The sequence below is a fragment of the Hippoglossus hippoglossus genome, chromosome 18 (assembly GCF_009819705.1).
Source record: "Hippoglossus hippoglossus isolate fHipHip1 chromosome 18, fHipHip1.pri, whole genome shotgun sequence".
Lineage (NCBI taxonomy): Eukaryota > Metazoa > Chordata > Actinopteri > Pleuronectiformes > Pleuronectidae > Hippoglossus > Hippoglossus hippoglossus.
The window spans coordinates 1,005,165-1,023,165 of NC_047168.1; the positions used below are offsets into that span (position 1 = coordinate 1,005,165).

The following is an 18,001-nucleotide window of genomic DNA, read 5'->3' on the forward strand; positions in this document are numbered from 1 at the left end:
TGCGGATTTAAGTTCTTCGATACAACTACACAGCTTTGAGGTACAACTGTCTTCAATAAATGAGTTGATGACTTACGTGGCCTTCCCCTCTTTGAGAAAGACACAGGACAGGTTGAGTTTCAGCGTGGCTTCCACCACTTTGACAGACATCGGTTTGAGCTTCAGTGTTACATCATACTGGGCCGAAGTGGCACTGGCATACTTCTTCATATTGACATCAACTGACGCCAGCACCTTCCTGCGGCCTTTTGTCTCCTGTAGAATAAACCATCTTCGTCATCATCTGAGTCTACCAATTAAAAGTCCATTCAATAAATTATATGAAACCACGACTAAGGATATCACGGACGGACCAGACTCACATTTTCAATGACAAAAGTCCAATCTTTGTCTTCAAACTCCTCAGCAGTGGGTTCCTGTTGAAAAACATGATTGCTTGGTGTCTTAGCCATGCCATTTCGTGTCCAGATTAATAACTAACCAATTTCACGTTAGGAATCAGCCACAAATAAGAAGAGACTTGCCTTGAAGAGTGTGACAGAGACGTCTAAACTCTCTGGAACCTGCCAAATCACCAGGCCTCTGTAGGGGTTCTGAATCCCTGGCTGCCAACTGTGGAGCTGGCAGAAAATGTAACAGAAACAAAGGATTAAATCTCAATGTTGTCGAACTTTTCAATGAACTGTCGTTTAACCTCTGCACACTTTAAATTACAAAACTAAAAAGAAATTTCAACCTCTTGATCCATCAAAATCAAGAACAGATTTAACAGTATTTGAGTACTCTCTACTCCGAGAGCCATGAAAAGAAAATGAGCTATTGTACGAAAACTTGAATTCTACTGTGTGTCTCGCTTTCCTTTGCTTTATTACCTTTGTGCTGTGACGTCGACTCCTCCTGATCCACACCACTCTCAGTTTGTCTGGTTGCCTGAAACCACAGAAGACCACAATTGTATATATACATTTTTCTATCTTTCTTCACTGCCTGCTGTATGCCTGTGTGTCTGTAGTTTACTCTTCTGCGGGCTGGAATATTGTGATTTTTACATTTTTGAGTAAATAGTTTTGCACACTGACACACTGAGTGTCAGCAAATAGCAATGTACCACTGATGGTACATTTCCATTTCCATTAGGCAGTACAAAAATTATAAAATGAGAGTCACCAGTACTGCCCTCATGATTATATTGGTCTATTATTTGAGTTACTCATTGACTTTGGAAACATTACACATCTATTGAACAATAAATCATTTCTGTGCCCATGTTACGTAACAGACTAGAGTGTCTACACTGGCAGGGAGTGGGCAGGGAAGAACTTCTCTCTTGTCTGCAGGAGTGTGTGTGTGTGTGCGTGTGTGCGTGTGTGCGTGTGTGTGCGTGTGTGTGCGTGTGTGTGCGTGTGTGTGTGTGTGAGTGCTTGTCTCTTGACATAAACTGCCGATCACACATATTCAGTTATTTATTGGTGATGTCTGATCATGAATCAGGATTGTTACTGTCACCTTAGGACTCGTGCTAATGTGTTTAAATACCTGTCTCATGAACTCCAAAGTGAATTAGACAAACTCAAAGTATACTTCAAGTACTGTAGGTGTCCTAAGAACTTCTGATTAGTGATGGTGTTTATTGTAAACATGTCAAAGTGAGCACAGATCAGCGGGGGAGTGAGGAGTGAGGACATGCGGCAGGGTAATACAGCGCAGTACAAGGATACCATGCCTATAATGTGCATCTGCCGCAATCCTGAAGCAGCGGCAGCATGAATTTTACAGCGGTGGGTCACTGTAGTGTCCTGGCATTTGGTTGAGTACATAACCTGACTTTTATTCAAGGAAATACAATTGTTATACCAGCAACCTCACATAGCAGCGTTACTGCCAGAAACGCTGCCTGTGTGAACAACAGACGACCGCTCATGCAAGCAGTGTGGCCTGGGCTACCTAAGGCCAGACAAAATCAGAGCCTTGTTGCAAAACAAAACTGAGATCATAAAAGTTGTATGTCAATTACTTGGCTTTCATAATTGTTGAAAGCCATAATAGAAATCAATCAATTATATACAGCCCATATGAAAAAATTACAATTAGTCTCATAGGGCTTAACAAGGTGCAACAAATCCTCTGTCCTTAACCCTCAACAAGAGTAAGGAAAAACTACCAAAATGCTGCATGTAAAAATGTGTATATTAATATGATATATTATTAATTAATTATGAATTATTATATTATTTTTATACAAATATTTACAACATTGATTAAAAGAAAAGTTTTTAACATAATGGAAATATGTGTCAATGTTTAAGTATTAATACACAAAAGAAATGTCTGATAGAAATGGAGGGAGCAGCAATGACAATTGAAATGGAGGAGTTATTGCTAGTAATGGTAGAATATCTGAGTAGGCATATTGTATATCAAGCAGACTTGCTGTAATCATAGTCCATGATCAGAAACCACCACGACCACGCTCCATCACCACTGTCCACATCAGGATCCACCATTACGATCCACGATCAGCTGCCACCACGATCCAATGTCACAATCTCTGATTCACGACCCATCGTCATGATCTATGGTCCACGATCACAATCTACGGTCCCACCGTCACGTCAATGAAATTGAACGAATCGCCCAGCCCTACCTGCGAGCATGAGGATCACCTCTTTGCATCTACCGTGTTGAGTGAGTGGCATAATGGAGGGGCAGCAGCTGTTTGTGACACAGATGGAGACAGTGCAGCATGCGGCAACACTTTCGGATACGCACTGCCATTTTGAAAGTATAACCCAGGGAGAGGTGTATGTGTGAACGTACATGGTCCAAACTAGCTGGAACAGACTACAATGGGAATCCATCCCAGTGCAATGTCAATATAGACTGTTTTAACATTAAATAACTCCATACATATTGCAAATATCTGTAATTAAATTATTCCTAGTCAAAAAGAACATTTCAGATATGAATATAAGAATATTCTGCGTGCTGCCAGAGACTGCAGGACTGTTGTATTAATGTACAAGACCTTTAGTTCTACACACACACTTTTCTCTGCTGCATAAAACCACTACTTTTTCCTTCTCTCACTAATACAACACATGTACAACAACAAAATAAGTTTCCTACTTCTTCTGTTTCACTCAATTCTTACTCAGCAGCAGCAGCATTACCTGGTGGCAGGAGTCAATTGTAATAAATCAATAAATATAATACAAAATTATAGCTTTATCAAAAAGCTATAAATAAACATAATTAATGGATGGATGAATAAACAGCAAGTAAATGACATCGTAAAAATTGGACATTGATGCAAATTATCAAATACCAGCTGCTTCAATACAAAACAGACTGAATCAATAGTGTCACATTGTCGTACTGGTCCGACTGTCATGACAACAGTGTGCCTGCAGGCCTCGTTCTTATGTCGCATGACTCGGATAACCAATGTTTGAATTGGTGAGAAAGTTTGTGAGCAACAGACGAGTGAGAGTGAGACAGTGAACAGAAATAGATGCCTGTCACGCTGATCTTAACAGGGACTTAAATGCAACCCTACACCTGCTGCGCTATTTATCATAGACATCGATGTTGCAACAGGCTGACCTACTAACGTACAAAGTGTCTTTAGCCCATGTAGTCTGTAAATTAGTGGTTTGTAGAGTGCAGCCTCTCAATACAGAATACATGTCATACACAGAACACACGCACATCAGACTCAGGGCCTGTAAATAACTACAATTATATAAATATGTGTTTGTTTGAAGCATCAGTTTGAGGTAAGTGTTGTTTTAGCATTAGCAAGTAAGGGGAGGTTATATGATGTGAGTGAGTTTGTTGACCATGCAACTTCTAAAAAGTTTTCCCAGACTGTACAATTTGTCTGATACTCCATCGTACTCTGAATGTAGAGGGTTTTTCGCTAACCAGGTCAGAAAGAGCGTGCGTCCAGCTGATCCACATTTTACACATTCTTGTCATAGCCTGACGTAATCACAAGTGCACTGTTTGTGTTGTCTCCTGTCGGTCACCAACAAATGTATATTCCTGAGAAGCTTCAAATCCCAACAAACCCATGCTTCTTTTTTAGGACTTTACAACAACATCACAACAAGACTGCATGAAGTCACACATTCTTTTTAAATTATTGTACATCTCCCTCCTTTCTAAGATGGCTGGCTTTTCCCTCCAGCTGCGAGTGTGGCTGTTTGGATCTAATAATCACAAATAGTAAATAGACTATATATATTATATTATATAGCACTGGTCCTTTATCAACCACTCAATGCGCTTTACAGTGCAACACACATTCACCCATTCACAAATTCTTACAGTGCTACTATGTGCTGAACTTGTTCTATCACACACGCTTATAAAGCCAACACGGGCAATTTGGGACTCAGTATGTTGCCCAGAGTCACAGAATGCAGACTGGAGGATCTGGGGAACCGACGACATTCTGGTTAGGAGACGACCTGCTCTACCCTTTGAGCCACAGCCACCAACCCACAAAGCACTGATAACGAAATATAATACTTACTGAGTCGTAATCACAGGATAGTAAATCAAAATGTAGCTGTATTTATGTGAAAAATTCTGTAAAGTTGTGAGATAATTATAAATCCTGGTGACAGCTGTGCTGTGATTTCAGCTGTATTTACTTGGATGGAATAAATCAATATTAAGCCTTCATTCCTTTAAGTGGAATGTTTTTTCATTAAGCTGGGGTCTTGTTTACATGAGGGGAGAATGGAAAAGGTTTCAGTGTGCCATCATGCAAGGAGTTGATCATTGTGGTGAAGCGAGAGCTAAAAATAATTATATTGTACTAATGTTTGGACTTAAAGGCTAGACTTGTGAGACATGCAGTCAAAGGCAACTCAAGAACCACTTTATTTAGGTCAGGCAAGGTCCCTAATAACCAAGCAAATCAGGTGAGGAGAAGGCTAAGAAGATACAGACAATGGTCTAAATTAGGTAGGCAAGATGTAGTAAGCTGGACTGGAATGCTAAAACGACACGAGTACTTTATATCCTAAAAGGGTAATGAGGCAAACAGGTGTACAGGAAGACGAGGTAAGCTGATGCTGGTAGTGGGAACAACAAGGTTCCTGCAAGGTAAGTGGATCTACAACCAGAGGCATATGAAAGAGAATGCAAAATAGAACCTCGGCAGAGTGTGCTGACATGATAGTACCTCCCCTCAAGGTACTGCATTGGAGAGTCCTACCAATTTGGTGAGGACCACAGACTTCCCATCTTCTCAACTACTGCTGTCCTCGTCCTTAGTGCCTTAGTGACCTACCCTGACTGTGCAAATAGAGGCCAGGGGCCTCCCTTTAACTGGTTTAATTTTGGAGACATGGAAGGTATATGAAAAGTCCTCCTCAAGTTCCTGGGAAGGCAAACACCAGATGTACTGATAACCTTGGAGCTGAAGAATATACCAATGAAACCAACAGCCAGTTAACACACATACACACCAGAAAATACCTAGGATAACAACCAGATCCTTAGGCCGCAGCAGAAACTGACAGCAGGGGCCTGGGGCCAGTCCACCATCCTCTTGTAGTATACCAAGTAACGGAAGAGGACTGAGTGGGCATTTAACTAAGTACAGTGCCAACAGTGGATGAAGGGCTTGATGGAATGTTGACCATCTTCTCCAGGACAGGAAACAGCAGCAGCTGGTAAGTATACACACGTTGGAACACGAACACGAAAGGGATTCACAACTAAAAAAGATCCCTCCGCACCCAAATGACAAAATAAACTTAAGCAACAAATTATATTGTGCTGTCTGTCTTACATTCACAGGCCACTCTCATTTCAGTCTTGCTTATACATTTTATTTGTCTAATCGTTGACTTTCTATACCTGATGGGGAACATAACTGTAGCACAGACCAAGCAAAGTATATCAATACAAGACTACGTGGTGAAACACACATTATGTAGAAAGTAACAGGAACAAAAACATGTTGAAACTGGTCGCTGTGTATGATACGTCATGAAAAGTGAATAAACAGAGTGACAGGAAGGTGGGTCACTAAACAAGCCAGGGCTGGAAGATTGGAAACACATGCTGACTGTTCCTTTCGTAATGATAATGGAATTAAAGGAACTCCTGCCTTGCCAAGACTGAGGCTGTCAGCCAGACAGCGCAAACACTAACCACACTAACACAGTGCAAGAGGTCATACGGGGAGATGTGAGTGGTCATTTCCGATTGTGACATTTAGAAACCCTGTTTTACCAGTAACTTCCTATATGCGTGCAGAAAATAAGAAAGTGATGCAAATTTCCTTTTTCTCCTGCCTATGAATTTGAATACTTCAAATAAGGGGTCAACATGGAACCTTAATATTCTTTTGGCACCATCCAAAATGTGATCTCGTATCAAAAACATTCATGTGATGAAAGTTGGCGTCCTGTTGATGGATCATGATCATGGTGGCGGCTGATAAAGAATATGCCTTCTTACATACTCACGATAACTCCTCCATTTTAATTACCCTTTCTGCTCTCTTCATCTCTATCAGACATGTTCTTATGTATACATACTTTAAACATTGACACATCTTTCCATTATGCTATAAACGGTTACTTCTAATCAGCGTTGTAAATATAGTAATTATGTTGATGTGTTCAGTTTAACGCGGGCATCTATCGCTCCTCACGCGTGTCTCTCTCTGAGGTTTCTACGTTTCTTTGGGGTAGTTTTTCCTTACTCTTGTTGAGGGTTAAGGACAGAGGATGTCACACCATGTTAAAGCCCTATGAGACACATTGCGATTTGTCAATATAAGATATACAAATACAATTTGATTGATTGATCGTTGACCCACACCATGTGCACAGCTTGCTCTGCTGGTCAGTGGCAGTTTTTTTCAGTTTCTTTTGTTGACACAATCACACTGACTCTTTTGTTTAAATAATGACAAAATGTTTGATCTAAGAAGAGACTCCACATCATCAGCTTCCTACTCTTGGTTGTTTTGAGGGTTTGGTTTAACAACCAGGTATATGTCTGGACCGTGTGTGGTCAATGTGCGGAATTTACTACGTTTACTGGAAAGTATCTATACCCTGCGGGAAAAGTCCGGTAAATGTAGCTAGATGATGTAATAGGCTACATATTTATGACATCACCTCTTACTGGCTACTGTCAGCTGGTTTCAGCCATTTGTCTGTTTGCTACGCTGTGCTCAAATACACAATGTTTTTTTTTTTTAAAAAGACAAATGCACAGTGAAGCTGTTCTTGTAGACATGTTTTTCTGTTTCTGTTGTCAAGACAATGGAACAAGTATGAAACAGTGGCTGAGACGTGGCCCATTAACACAGCGTGTTAACCACCAGGCCCTTCACAACCATATCCAAGCTGCTGCGCTGATAGAATCCTGATGACAACTGTGCTGTGAATTAAGGTGTATTTACTTGTAAAAATGACCACGCATAAAGAAAGGTAGAAGCTCATTAACAACAGTCAGTCACCAAACATCCACGTTTAAAGGGTGAGCTCTTCTGTAGCAGTAATCTCATCATAGTGTCTCCTGAGGCCCCACGGGCAGCAGTTTATTGCCATCTGTAATTCACCTCCAGTTGAAATAAATGCTTTCAAGCCTTAAATAAGCCCAAATGGTATCAATTTAAATTGTTGTATATCTATCCAGGCCAGAGTCTTGCTGCTTGTGTCTAACTATAAAAAAGTGTATGTCATTTATGTCAAAAAGGAAGTTCACGAACCAACGGGTGACGCAAGAGCATGTGCTATTTAAACACCATGGGAGCTGGACAGGGAAATAAGAACTGCGTCAGTCTGAAACTAGAAAAGAAACTAAGACCAAGCTTAATGCTGTGCTACGTTACAACAGATTCTTTTTAAAAATCATGTTTACTATTACCCAACTGTGAAAATAGTTTTCATTTTCATGTTGATATTCTAACCGACTAATTCTTTCAGCACAAGTGAATAACACGTAGAAACCAGGATGTGATAATGTGATAGCTGAGTAAAGTGGGTCAGTACTCTGAATCACCTCATCCCCCCGGGACACTGTGGGATCCCTTTTTATTTGTACATCACAAATAACTAGCAACAGTGAGAGACAAATATGGGCTAAACAAAAACAAGTTTGAACCTGATATAATATATATGGTGCAAGAGGGGAGGGGGGGGGGGCTTGACCCCCCTTGATCTGAAATCCTGGAGGTGCTGATGATGACCACATCCTCTCCCGCACCTGACTCGGACTGTCCTCCCAGAGATCATCACTCATGCCAATACAACTTGGTTACATGACTCCCGGTACACAGGGTGCCATGTCACATAGTGACAACTGCATTGGCTTAATATAAAAACAACAGACGCGGAAGTAATGGGGCGTGCTCTCCCTGAAGAGAAGGAGACGGTTCTTTGAGAGGGAGCGTCTGCACACTTCGGTCAGATCTACTGATGAGGTGAAGACGCAGACTTTTTAAGGGGGAATAAGAATAGTGTCCCGTGAGCAGGAGATCCAGACACGATGGTGAATACCTGTCATGAGGCTCAAGCGGCAACTTTGACGAACACTTCAGGACTTCAGCGTCCCGCCCCTCTGTGGCCGTGTACCGATGTAATAATGGGATAACAACTCCACCAACACATTTCACTAACAAATGTCCCGCTCGGTGTGCGAGCTGGAAACAGGACGGCGTCCGAATAGTCCCTCAAAGGCCATTTTGTTTCGTATTGCGCACACAATTCCGCAGAAATAATTAAATGTTAGTATTTCTGAGAAGAGTTCGGTGCCACAGCGGGAGGACGACACGGCTCTGAATCCATTTCACAAACACAGCACGGCTCCACCACGCCAGTTAAAGTGTTGGGACGGTTTCTCACCATTTATTAGTGCATTCTATCATCAGCTCCTGGAAGGACGCGGCGAACTGGAACTTGGACGCCTTCTTCCCGACCCGCTGCAGCCGCTTCCACACAGACGTCATGGTCAGACCTGTGGGATCATGGTGTCCTCGACGTGAACGTGTGTCCTGCAGAGGGGTGTGGGGGGGGGGGGGGGGGGGGGGGGGGTGGAGGAGACTCCACCTGCTTCTCTGACAGCTCCTCTCCTCACCGGGGTCCGACACTGTCTCACTGTCCGCGGACCAAACACGCACCTCTGGGCAGAGCTGCTGTCAAGCTCCCCGGAACACACACAGCAGCACCGAGTGACTTTCAAAATAAAAGCACTCACGCACAAAAGAGCGTTCACGTCAGAGGCATTTGAGCCAAGCGCTTTTATTAAGCAACAACATGAAAACCGGAGCTCTGTCCCCAACCCGAAAGGCTGGGTATTATAGGCTACAGTGTTAAAACAACAAAAAAAGATCAAAATAAAAGTTGTAAATTGAAGATAATTAATATTTAATAGTTACATTGTACGACAAAAGTGGAATACATGTGTACAAATTCCATCTTGTTTAATATCATGTGACAAAATATTACAAACACCAGTCAAAGGCGAAAAAGAAAATGAAAAGTGTTGTCTATATCATTTTGATGACAAATTACATTACATTTCATTTAGCTGACGCTTTTATCCAAAGCGATTTACAATAAGTGCATTCAACCATGAGGGTGCAAACCCAGAACAACAAGAATCAAGAAAGTACTATTTCCTCAAAGTGCTATAAGTAAGTGCCATTTAAGTGCTACTAAATTGTTAGTTTAAAATTTTATTCAAGGTATAGTCGGAAGAGGTGTGTTTTTAGTTTGCGGCGGAAGATGTGTAGACTTTCTGCTGTCCTGATGTCAATGGGGAGCTCATTCCACCATTTAGGAGCCAGGACAGCAATTACCTTTTCTTTCTCTAAAGTTACTAGAAATCTTGTATACTGAACCGATGAGTCAAAGATTTATTATTAAAGTTGACAAATTTCATTGTTTGATTCGGTCAACTAAATATGGACACACTTGAAAACGGACATTTATTTTAAAACTTGAAGGTCAATACTTCCTGTTTCACTGAGGGTTTGTTATAGCTGGCTTGATGTAGCCCAAATGGTTTGTGGGCAATATACAACATTTCATACAAACAATAATAAAGAGATACTGTAGATATGTGATGTTGTAGTCAACAAAGCACCAATCTAGTGATAGTAAAGGGTTACTGAGCTAAAAGTCACAACAGTAAGTCATCAACACCTGCAGGAACTGTTTGTTTCATCTTCTAAGGCCTAATTTTAAGAAAACAGTAATTCATAATTGTTTTTTTGCTTACTTATAATGAAGCTAGACATAGTGAAATGGCATTTCCTCCCTGCCTAAATCCGACTGCTGCAGATGACTCATCTAACTCAAGGAAGTCATAACAGTAACATGCACAAATGCTCTTAACCCAAACAGTGATTACTGAGTTCCCATGAAGCTGATGTTGAGGGTAATTATCATGGACTGAGCACAGAACAGAACTGTGGGGGAAAGTTTCCCCTGTCATGAGTCCCTCTCAGCTGGAGGGACTTTTCCAGTTTAGCTCTGGGTCTAATAATAATCTGACACACAGAGCAGCTGGTAATATAATGTTGCATCCTAACACAGACACACACAGAGGGGGGAGGTTGGGGCACCATGTTTACACTCTGGATGATAAACATTCATTTAAAGAGTTCATATCAACAATTTATATTTTCATTTTCATTTAATCTGTCTGTCTGTCTGTTGGGCAGGCGGGTGTGTTTCTTGCGACTCTGGGAAACACAGGGTTAACAATGAATTGTTTTTTTTAATCTTGATCTTGACATTTCATCTCTTGACTCTGTGGATCACAGTTTTCTTACCAGCCATCTGGACAACTGGGCCAGCCTCTGAATGTGTTCTTATCTGGTTCCAAACATTCAATACATTGCAGGGAGGAGTGTTTACACTACTCTCAGTTGTCATAATCCCCAGAAATAAGACTTTTGTTTTGGAGCTGCGTAAAGAAGCTGTCATGGTCCACTGCTTTACTCACTGCACATGCTGATATAGTCAGAGAATAGAATGTTTATTCTTCTCCACAGTTGCAGTGGTAAGATACGGCTACACTGCATGGATGTCGAGCTACATGACTCTCCTTGTTGGCAAACAATAGATGGATGAATAATGATAAACTCAACACAGAAATGCTCTAAGGTCAACATGGAATTACATTTCCAGCTCTGCCGGTATGTTCTTAATTTTATTTCTGAGCATAATGCTTCAGATATGCACATAAAAATATACTAAACTACAAAATTTGTCAAGAAACATGCATGAGGACATCATTAAATACAGAGTAATACATTTAAAAGAAAGCACATGGTGTTCCACACTGCTGGATCTTGAATGTGATCTAGGGAATGTGAAACTTCTTCGGTGAAAACAAAATGGAGAATAAGAAATATATTGTTGTATATACAAGGAATTTGTGCATTTTTTTTATGAGTACAACATAGTAAGACATGCGGTAAGTAAGACTGTCACAACAGAATGCCCACACAAAACAAAGGGGTATGGGAAAAGGAGGATTCCTCCCATCTTGCTTCCTCTATGGTATGTTTGTGGTAAGTATGATCAATGAATAACAAATAAACAAAACAACAAGAGCATTGTTACAACCACCATCTCCACCATTCATTATATGGAGCTGTCTACATGTTGGATATGAGTTTATCCTGGGAGAATAGGCCAGTTTCTAAGTCCTGCAATTTTTTACAGTTATCTATTTAGGTTGGATGTACCTGACCTGGTTGCACCCAGACTCTTTGGATGATGCTGAGCAGCAGGACATTGTCCATCTCCCATTGTGAGCAGAACCCAGACCTTCAGGGAGGGAGTCTGTCTCTTATAGTGCACGTAGTGCACTGCTGTGTTTTTGGGAGCATTGGTCAGAGTTGGATCAAAATACTTCCTAGATTTGTTACCGAATGCTATAAGTTAGTCGTCTGTGGTCCAAGTAGTGAGATGATACTATGGCAATTGTCGAAACTTTGTTTAGTTTTTCCTTCAATCAGAATTCTGTTGTTTAAAGGTTGCAGTCATGGTAGCAGTGGATCTGTGGAACCTGGAAAGGGTTTTAAAACCAATACCAACATTCTGACAGGTTTTTCTGCTGCTTTCTGTAGTATATCTACATGCTAACTATAGTAATGATAATAATAATAACCATTTGTATAGCTCTTATTTAAACAAGGTTAGAAAGTGCTTCACAAAATACATGGCAATAAAAAACAAATGTAGTACCTACTGGTTAAGGAAAATACAATTATGACAGCTAGTAAACTGTGGTTATGGTATGTGAGAATCAGGTAACTAAAATAACTGGAAAGAGTAAAATTAATAAAAATGTTGAAGTTAATTCCAGGTCTTTGGTGTCCTGGATAAAAGCTCGATGGCCACAGTCAAGATCCTTACTTTCCTCTCTTTTTCTTTGCTTGAACGTAAATTATGAAGTACAGAATTGTCAAATAAGTTTATTGTATTTTCAAGAGAAAATGGGTTTGAACACAATTTTGTAAAGATATATAACATGGCCAAAACATAGCACATACAAATGAAATACCACCGTGCCAAATATTGAGCCTTGTGGGACTCCATATTACATTAAACCACAGGAAGAAACAAACAAAAAGTTACTGTGACAGTATACACTACCGTTCAAAAGTTTGGGGTCACCCAGACAATTGCGTGTTTTCCATGAAAACTCACACTTTTATTTATCAAATGAGTTGCAAAATGAATAGAAAATATAGTCAAGACATTGACAAGGTTAGAAATAATGATTTTTATTTGAAATATTAATTTTGTTCTTCAAACTTTGCTTTCGTCAAAGAATGCTCCATTTGCAGCAATTACAGCATTGCAGACCTTTGGCATTCTAGCTGTTAATTTGTTGAGGTAATATGTAGAAATTTCACCCCACGCTTCCTGAAGCACCTCCCACAAGTTGGATTGGCTTGATGGGCACTTCTTGCGTACCATACGGTCAAGCTGCTCCCACAACAGCTCAATGGGGTTGAGATCTGGTGACTGCGCTGGCCACTCCATTACAGACAGCAGACCAGCTGCCTGCTTCTTCCCTAAATAGTTCTTGCATAATTTGGAGGTGTGCTTTGCGTCATTGTCCTGTTGTAGGAGGAAATTGGCTCCAATCAAGCGCTGTCCACAGGGTATGGCATGGCGTTGCAAAATGGAGTGATAGCCTTCCTTATTTAAAATCCCTTTTACCTTGTACAAATCTCCCACTTCACCAGCACCAAAGCAGCCCCAGACCATCACATTACCTCCACCATGCTTGACAGATGGCGTCAGGCACTCTTCCAGCATCTTTTCACCTGTTCTGCGTCTCACAAATGTTCTTCTGTGTGATCCAAACACCTCAAACTTTGATTCGTCTGTCCATAACACTTTTTTTCCAATCTTCCTCTGTCCAATGTCTGTGTTCTTTTGCCCATATCAATCTTTTCTTTTTATTGGCCAGTCTCAGATATGGCTTTTTCTTTGCCACTCTGCCTAGAAGGCCAGCATCCCGGAGTCGCCTCTTCCCTGTAGACGTTGACACTGGCGTTTTGCGGGTACCATTTAAAGAAGCTGCCAGTTGAGGACCTGTGAGGCGTCTCTTTCTCAAACTAGAGACTCTAATATACTTGTCTTCTTGCTGAGTTGTGCACCGGGGCCTCCCACTTCTCTTTCTACTCTGGTTAGAGCCCGTTTGTGCTGTTCTCTGAAGGGAGTAGTACACACCGTTGTAGGACATTTCCAGTTTCTTCGCAATTTCAGCCTTCATTTCTAAGAACAAGAATAGACTGGCGAGTTTCACATGAAAGTTCTCTTTTTCTGGCCATTTTGAGAGTATAATCGAACCCACAAATGTGATGCTCCAGATACTCAACTAGCTCAAAGGAAGGCCAGTTTTATAGCTTCTCTCACCAGCAAAACAGTTTTCAGCTGTGCTAACATCATTGCACAAGGGTTTTCAAGGGTTTTCTAATCATCCATTAGTCTTCTAAGGCGATTAGCAAACACAATGTACCATTAGAACACTGGAGTGATAGTTGCTGGAAATGGGCCTCTATACACCTATGTAGATATTTCATTAAAAACCAGACGTTTCCACCTAGAATAGTAATTTACCACATTAACAATGTATAGAGTGTATTTCTGATTAATTTAATGTTATCTTCATTGAAAAAAACAGTGCTTTTCTTTGAAAAATAAGGAAATTTCTAAGTGACCCCAAACTTTTGAACGGTAGTGTACTTCTGGAGCTAGAATGGTTATATCACCTTTTTCTTTAAATCAGACTGAAAAGCTGCAAAGCTGCAAAGCTCGAATTATAAAAATTTAAACCACTTTGTAAGAATGCATTAATTACAATTTGACAATAATACAAAAACATGACAATGACAGAGACAGAGACAAAACTATTTTTGTCATCATTCAAGACAGTAAAAATGTGTCATTTAATTTAGGACTCCTGGCAGAGCGGTTGCACTACACAACTCTGCCAGGAGTCCTAAATTAAATGACAGGACACCTGTCAATATTGACCTTCACTCTCTGGACATTGCAATGCCCTGAACTCCAAAGCAGGATGCACACCAACTGGTGAGTGGACTACAGGCAGGAAGTGGACTGTTTACAAATGACTTCATCTTTTAGTTACTACTATGACAAACCTCCAGGCTCCTATTCAATATGACTGACACTATTCATTTCCATAGTAAGAGCTGTCACTAAATCAATAGGGACCAGGATAGGCAATTCCCAGAATAGTTTCTTAGATAACATCACCTCACCACGATGGAGCTTTGGAAAAACATCAACTTTAACAAACTGCTATTCCCAGATGCGGACTCCCCTCTGCTCTTCCCTCATTCTTTCTTTATTTTTACCCACCCCAATGCAGCTGTCGCCCAGTGTGCCTCCAGTGAAAACTGCTGGAAGACAGGGAGGATGGAGGGACACTGTCAGGGGAAGTTCAGTCCATTCAAAGAAACACCAGGGACCAGCCTGGGAGCCGAATGCATCACTTAGCAACGGATGGATACTGGGACAGCGAGTGTGGGATCAGACTGTGTGGGACTGCAAGTATAAGTAGTACATCCGGTCACATCTGTCGAAGGATCTAGTGCTTGTTTGTGTGTGTGTGTGTGTGTGTGTGTGTAGGTATAAACAACTGAGAGAAATTCTGGGTATGGGTGAACATGCGCTTGAGATTTACCACTGGGGGAGTAATTAGATCCCTGCTGGTATCATGCCCCACAGTTTCATCTATGACCTTTGTAAATATAGCCTGGCTAAGCCAAGCACCTGTGAGCTGTCCGTCACAAGCGCTGAGAGTGTGACAGGCAGCACAAGCATATGCAACAATATTAATAAGGTCAAAGAGCATCATGCTGTTCTTGCAACCATGACACAACAGTCTACAGAATTAGTAGTAGTAAGTCACATGTATGTCCTCTGAGTGCACAACACACACACGGCAAACTGTGGAATCATACGCTAATCAAAAGACATACTGTTATATTTTGTCATACTGTAGAACAGAACAAGAATATTGTGCTAAATTATCTTTGCAAATACAGAGATACAATGTCCAGTACAGAAACGATTAAACCAACCATTATACCAGATTTATATTTAGATCATTTTTCTTCAATAGATCTTTCTGAGCTGACTTCACCACTTCACAACCTCTGCTTAAAAAGCCCACTCTTGATCCAGATGTTTTAGTTCATTGTAGACCTGTGTCAAACTTTCCCTTCATTTCCAAAATCTTCGAAAACCCTGTTGCTAACTAGCTAAGTTGTGCAATTATTTAGACTTTCAGTCAGGATTTAGAATCCGTCACAGCGCAGAAACAGCACTGTGAAAAGTGAAAGGAATGACCTTTTCATGGCATCGGATAATGGACTCGTCTCTATACTCGTCCTGTTGGATCTCAGTGCAGCATTTGACACCATAGATCATAAGATTCTGTTACAGACACTGGAACAACATGTAGGGATTAAAGGAGCAGCACTAGGCTGGTTTAAGTCAACCCTATCAGATAGATTCCAATTTGTTAACATTGACAATGACTCCTCCATACACACACAAGTTAGTCATGGAGTTCCACAAGGTTCTGTACCTGGGCCGATACTTTTCCCTTTATACATGCTTCTTTCAGGCAACATCATCAGAAAGCACCACATACACTTCCAGTGTTACACACATGACACCCGGCTGTGCATATCTATGAAGCCTGATGAATCTTATCACTTAGTTCAACCTCAGGAATGTCTCGAGAACATCAAGGCCAGGATGACCAATAACTTTTTACTTCTAAATTTAAACAAAACTGCGGTCATTGTACTTGTACCATAAACATCTCAGATAAAGACCTTGTATGGTATGAGCTTGGCCCCCAGCTCCACTGTGAGGAACCTTGAAGTTATGCTTGACAAGGACAAGTCATTTGACCCACATATAAAACAAGTCTCTAGGACGGCTTTCTTCCACCTGCGCAACATCAGGAAAATAGAAATCCTCCTTCTGTTTCAGAAGGATGCTGAGAAACTAGTCCATGCATTTGTTGGACTAGACTGGATTACTGTAGTGCTTTATTGTCAGAATGTCCCATTAAGCCTGTGAAAATCCTCCAGCTGGACAGAAGTTGTTGTGTTTGTGAGTTGGCATATTGTATGTCAAGCAGTCTCTCTGCCCTCACATTGATTTGTTTTACTACATGTCACTAACTTTATGTTGTTCCCCTTCCATAGTCTCTCTGTTTCTCTCTCTGCTATCAATAATAAAATATTTTTATTGTCATTATGACAACCAGTCTGAGAGAGCTGAAACATGATGGTTACACAACTGTTCCTGGTCTCTCTCCTCTTTCACTTCTCTCCCCTCCTCCCCCTTCCCTCGCTTTGCCACTCACCTCTCCTCTCGGCCGGTTGGTTGGGAGGTTTTGGCAGTTTGATTGGTTGGTTGGTTTGTTGGTTTCACAACACTGCACACATGTCATAAAACATCAGAAAGCACAAACAACAGAACAACACCTAGCAAGTGACAATAATAATAACAACAAAAACCACCAAGGACATTAATAATTGACGGAAAGTAAAGTGCTATGGCTGATGTGACCTAGTTAAGCCAGTGCTTTGACTCATTGTTTGGCATTTTGTCTCAGAGGCATGGCTGGGGACAACAGTTGTCAGTGGCATTTAACTCTGCTCTGAGGAGGCTCATGTGTCTGATGACCGGCCATCACAAGACTGTCATGACCATCAGTCACATCTGCAGGAGGCCTAATCCGCAGCATTCAGATGGAAAGGGCTGACTGGAAGAAGGAGAAGATGGAGGCCCTCAACAGTGACTCAAGTGAAAACAGAACATGAATGTAACGGTTCATATTCAAACTTTTCTGCTGTTTGACTACAAAAACTGGTTTCACTCTAAAGTATCCCTGTAGTGGGACTAATACAGGTTTATCAATTCTTCAAACCGTTTTCTAACATTGACTGAAAGTGAGCAGCTCAGGTTTTGTATTGTTGTGTCTAATAATGAAAATATATCAGTTTCATCTCTGTGGCTACAATATGCAGAACTTTGAAATCCAAGCTTAGCACACACACTGGTGGTAAGGGGGAACTGGTAGCTTGCCTCCAGCAGAAGTGAAAAAGCTAGTGGTACTTGTGCTTCGGCCAGCACATCACATATCATATTTTGGGCATAACTCATTTAGTGTCAGAAGGTTGGTGTTGTGGCTATTTAAGTGAACTTCACTAAAGAGCTAAAGGAAGTCTGCACCCTGAGCTCCTACAAGTCACTCACTCTTTGTTTCTTGAAACCCTCATGGCCCTGTGCTGAAGCTGCCTGTTCTCTTCTCCCTGATTTCCTGCCTGCACAACACTCACCTGGACACTTTGTTGAAACATGCTGCAGCCCCAGCTAGCAGGGAATGTGTCCACAGCATGGCCCAACGTCACCTACGGGTTCTGATAATGTGTCAAGAACATTCT

The 18,001-nt window shown here is 41.2% G+C and overlaps 1 protein-coding gene across 1 annotated transcript in view; it reads right to left on the reverse strand.

Annotated features, from left to right (window-relative positions):
- The window catches only part of LOC117752290 (EH domain-binding protein 1-like protein 1), a 40,018-nt gene extending 30,979 nt beyond the window's left edge, over positions 1-9,039 (reverse strand). The window contains exons 1-5 of the mRNA XM_034569569.1: positions 8,880-9,039; positions 873-930; positions 525-620; positions 363-416; positions 77-255 (exon numbers count right to left, since the gene is read on the reverse strand). Of these exons, the coding sequence (XP_034425460.1) occupies positions 77-255; positions 363-416; positions 525-620; positions 873-930; positions 8,880-8,983 (491 nt within the window). The 5' untranslated portion in view covers positions 8,984-9,039. The remainder of the gene's footprint in view (positions 1-76; positions 256-362; positions 417-524; positions 621-872; positions 931-8,879) is intronic.
- Positions 9,040-18,001: the final 8,962 nt, after the last annotated feature.